Genomic DNA, 3,042 nt, shown 5'->3' on the forward strand with positions numbered 1-3,042 from the left:
ATGGGCGGTTATGGGGCGGTTGTGGGGCGTGTTATGGGGCGGTTATGGGCGGTTTGGTGGGGCGGTTGGCGGGGCGGTTATTGGGGCGGTTAATGGGGCGGGTTGTGGGGGCGGTTGTGGGGCGGTTATGGGGCGGTTATGGGGCAGTTATGGGGCGGTTGTGGGCGGTTATGGGCGGTTATGGGCGTTGTGGGGGTTTTATGGGCGGTTATTGTGGCCGGTTGTGGGCGGTGTGGGGGGTTATGGGGCGGTTATTCCTGGGGGTCCATTGGGTCTTATAGGGGATCCTGGGTGTCCATTGGTCCTTATAGGGGATCCTGGGGGTCCATTGGGTCTTATAGGGGATCCTGAGTATCCGTTGGTCCTTATAGGGGATCCTGAGTGTCCGTTGGTCCTTATAGGGGATCCTGAGTGTCCATTGGGTCTTATAGGGGATCCTTGGGGTCCATCCATCTTATAGGGGATCCTGGGTGTCCATTGGTTCTTATAGGGGATCCATGGCCGTCCATTGGTTCTTGTATGGGATCCATGGCCATCCATTGGTTCTTATGGGGGATCCTTGGTGTCCATTGGTTCTTATATGGGATCCTCCGGTGTCCTTGGGTTCTTATAGGGGATCCTTGGGGTCCATTGGTTCTTATAGGGGATCCTGGGGGTCCATTGGTTCTTATAGGGGATCCTTGGTGTCCATTGGTTCTTATAGGGGATCCTGGGGGTCCATTGGGTCTTATAGGGGATCCTGGGTGTCCATTGGTTCTTATAGGGGATCCATGGTGTCCATTGGTTCTTATAGGGGATCCTGAGTGTCCATTGGGTCTTATAGGGGATCCTTGGTGTCCATTGGTTCTTATATGGGATCCTCCGGTGTCCATGGGTTCTTATAGGGGATCCTGGGTGTCCATTGGTTCTTACAGGGGATCCTGGGTGTCCATTGGTTCTTTATGGGATCCATGACCACCCATTGGTTCTTTATGGGATCCACGACTGTCCCTAGTTTCCTGTATGGGATCCATGGCCGTCTATTGGTTCTTATAGGGGATCCATGGCCATCCATTGGTTTTTATATGGGATCCATGGCTGTCCAACGGTTTTTATAGGGTATCCATGACTGTCCATTGGTTCTTATAGCAGATCCATGGCCATCCCTTGGTTCCTGTATGGGATCCATGCCCTCCCATAGTTTCTCCTATGTGCTCCCTGTCCCCGTTCCCCCCGTTCCCCCCCGTCCCCCCGTATCCCCCCATTCTCTCCCCCAGGTGCCGTTGCCGGTGACTCCCTGTGCCGCCATGTTTTCCGTCAGGCCGGGGAGCTGCTGGGCCGCCATGTTGTGGCTGTGCTGCCCCACGTCCATGAGGTGAATTGGGGGGGGGGGGGCAGCACCATCATGGGGGGGTTTGGGGGGGTCCTGGCCCCATTAACCCCCCAACACACCCAGAGCCTGTTCCGGGGGGAGCTGGGGCTGCCCATCGTCTGCGTGGGATCCGTATGGAAGAGCTGGGAGCTGCTCAGAGACGGTGAGCGGGGGGGGCACAAATAGACCCCCCCTTTAACCCCCCATACACAGCCCCCATCCCATACACAGCCCCCATCCCATACGACACCATACGGATTCCCCAAGAAGGATCCTCCATCATCAAGCCCCCCATATTAGGCACCTTCCCATACACAGCCCCCCATATTTGGCGGCATACAAGCCCCTCTGACACCTCCCATACCACATCCACTCATCCCCATATACAACCCCCCCCTCCCCAAGATCCCCCCCCCGCAACATCAACCCACAGTCCCCGCAATACACAGCCCCATTCCCATACACCTCCCTTTCCGTACAGACAGCTCACATAACTCGCACCCCCCCCATTCTCAGACACCCCTCCATACACATCTCTCCTCTTTCATACAGGACCCCGATAAATCCCCCTCCTCCCCATAGTTACATCCCACCTCACCTAACACAGCCCCTTATAACAGTCCCCCATTCACAGCCCCCATCCCACTACTCCATCCCCCCATTCAACCCCCTCCCCATACACAGCCCCCCCTTGTACACAGCCCAATCCCAATACACAGCCCCCCTCGCCCATCCACATCTCCCCTCCCCTTACAACCTCCACCCCATCCAACATCCCCAGCCTCTCATAATAGATCCCCCCATACTCACACCCCCATACATCCCCCTCCCATACAATATCCCCATACACCCCCATCCCCATACACCCCCTTTCCAATACACCAGCTCCATCATACACATCCCCTAGTTCAGACCCCCCTCGCCCATAGACCCCCCTCCCAATACACCATGCCCCTCATAACACAACCCCTCCCCATGACACAATCCCCTATCCCATCATCACAGCCCCACCATACGTCAGACGCTCCTCCCCGATACACAGCCCCCCCATAACATCCCAATCCCCATAGACCCCTCCACCCCATACGACCCCCTCCCCATACGATCCCCCCCCATTGTCAGCCCCCCCACCTCCCCATCTCCCCCCCAACACTGACATCATACCATCCCACCACAGGCTTCATTGGCTCCTTACACCGGGCCGGTTCCGTGCCCCCCCCGCTCTGTTCCCTCCACTTCTCCCTATTGTGCGGCTCCGTGTGTCCCGCGCTGGGGGGGGCCGTGCTTGGGGGCGCTAGCGCGTGGGACAACAAACTGCCCGTAGAGACAGCATAACCGTCTCATTCTCTTCTATAAACAGGCACTTCTAATGGCGGGGGCGTGGGGGACACAGGGGGTTATGGGGGGGACAATGGGGAGTTTATGGGGGGGACATGGGGGGTTATGGGGGGATATGGAGGGTTAGGGGGGGACATAGGGGGGTTAATGGGGGGGCACATGTGGGGGGTCAAACAGGGACATGGGGGGATGACATGGGGCTCTATGGGGGGGGACATGGAGGTAAGGGGGGACATGGGTAATGGGGGGGGTTTTTAGGAGGGGGGACATGGGTTATCGGGGGACATGGATTTAATAGGGGGGGACAGGGGGGGTTATGGAGGGGGACATGGGTGATTATGGAGGGGGACCAT

The 3,042-nt window shown here is 57.7% G+C and overlaps 1 protein-coding gene across 1 annotated transcript in view; it reads left to right on the forward strand.

Annotated features, from left to right (window-relative positions):
- Positions 1–2,686, forward strand: part of NAGK (N-acetylglucosamine kinase) — a 5,820-nt gene extending 3,134 nt beyond the window's left edge. Inside the window, exons 6-8 of the mRNA XM_015850160.2 lie at positions 1,257–1,354; positions 1,436–1,514; positions 2,529–2,686. Of these exons, the coding sequence (XP_015705646.2) occupies positions 1,257–1,354; positions 1,436–1,514; positions 2,529–2,686 (335 nt within the window). The remainder of the gene's footprint in view (positions 1–1,256; positions 1,355–1,435; positions 1,515–2,528) is intronic.
- Positions 2,687–3,042: the final 356 nt, after the last annotated feature.

Source organism: Coturnix japonica (assembly GCF_001577835.2).
Source record: "Coturnix japonica isolate 7356 chromosome 4 unlocalized genomic scaffold, Coturnix japonica 2.1 chr4random350, whole genome shotgun sequence".
NCBI classification, from domain to species: domain Eukaryota; kingdom Metazoa; phylum Chordata; class Aves; order Galliformes; family Phasianidae; genus Coturnix; species Coturnix japonica.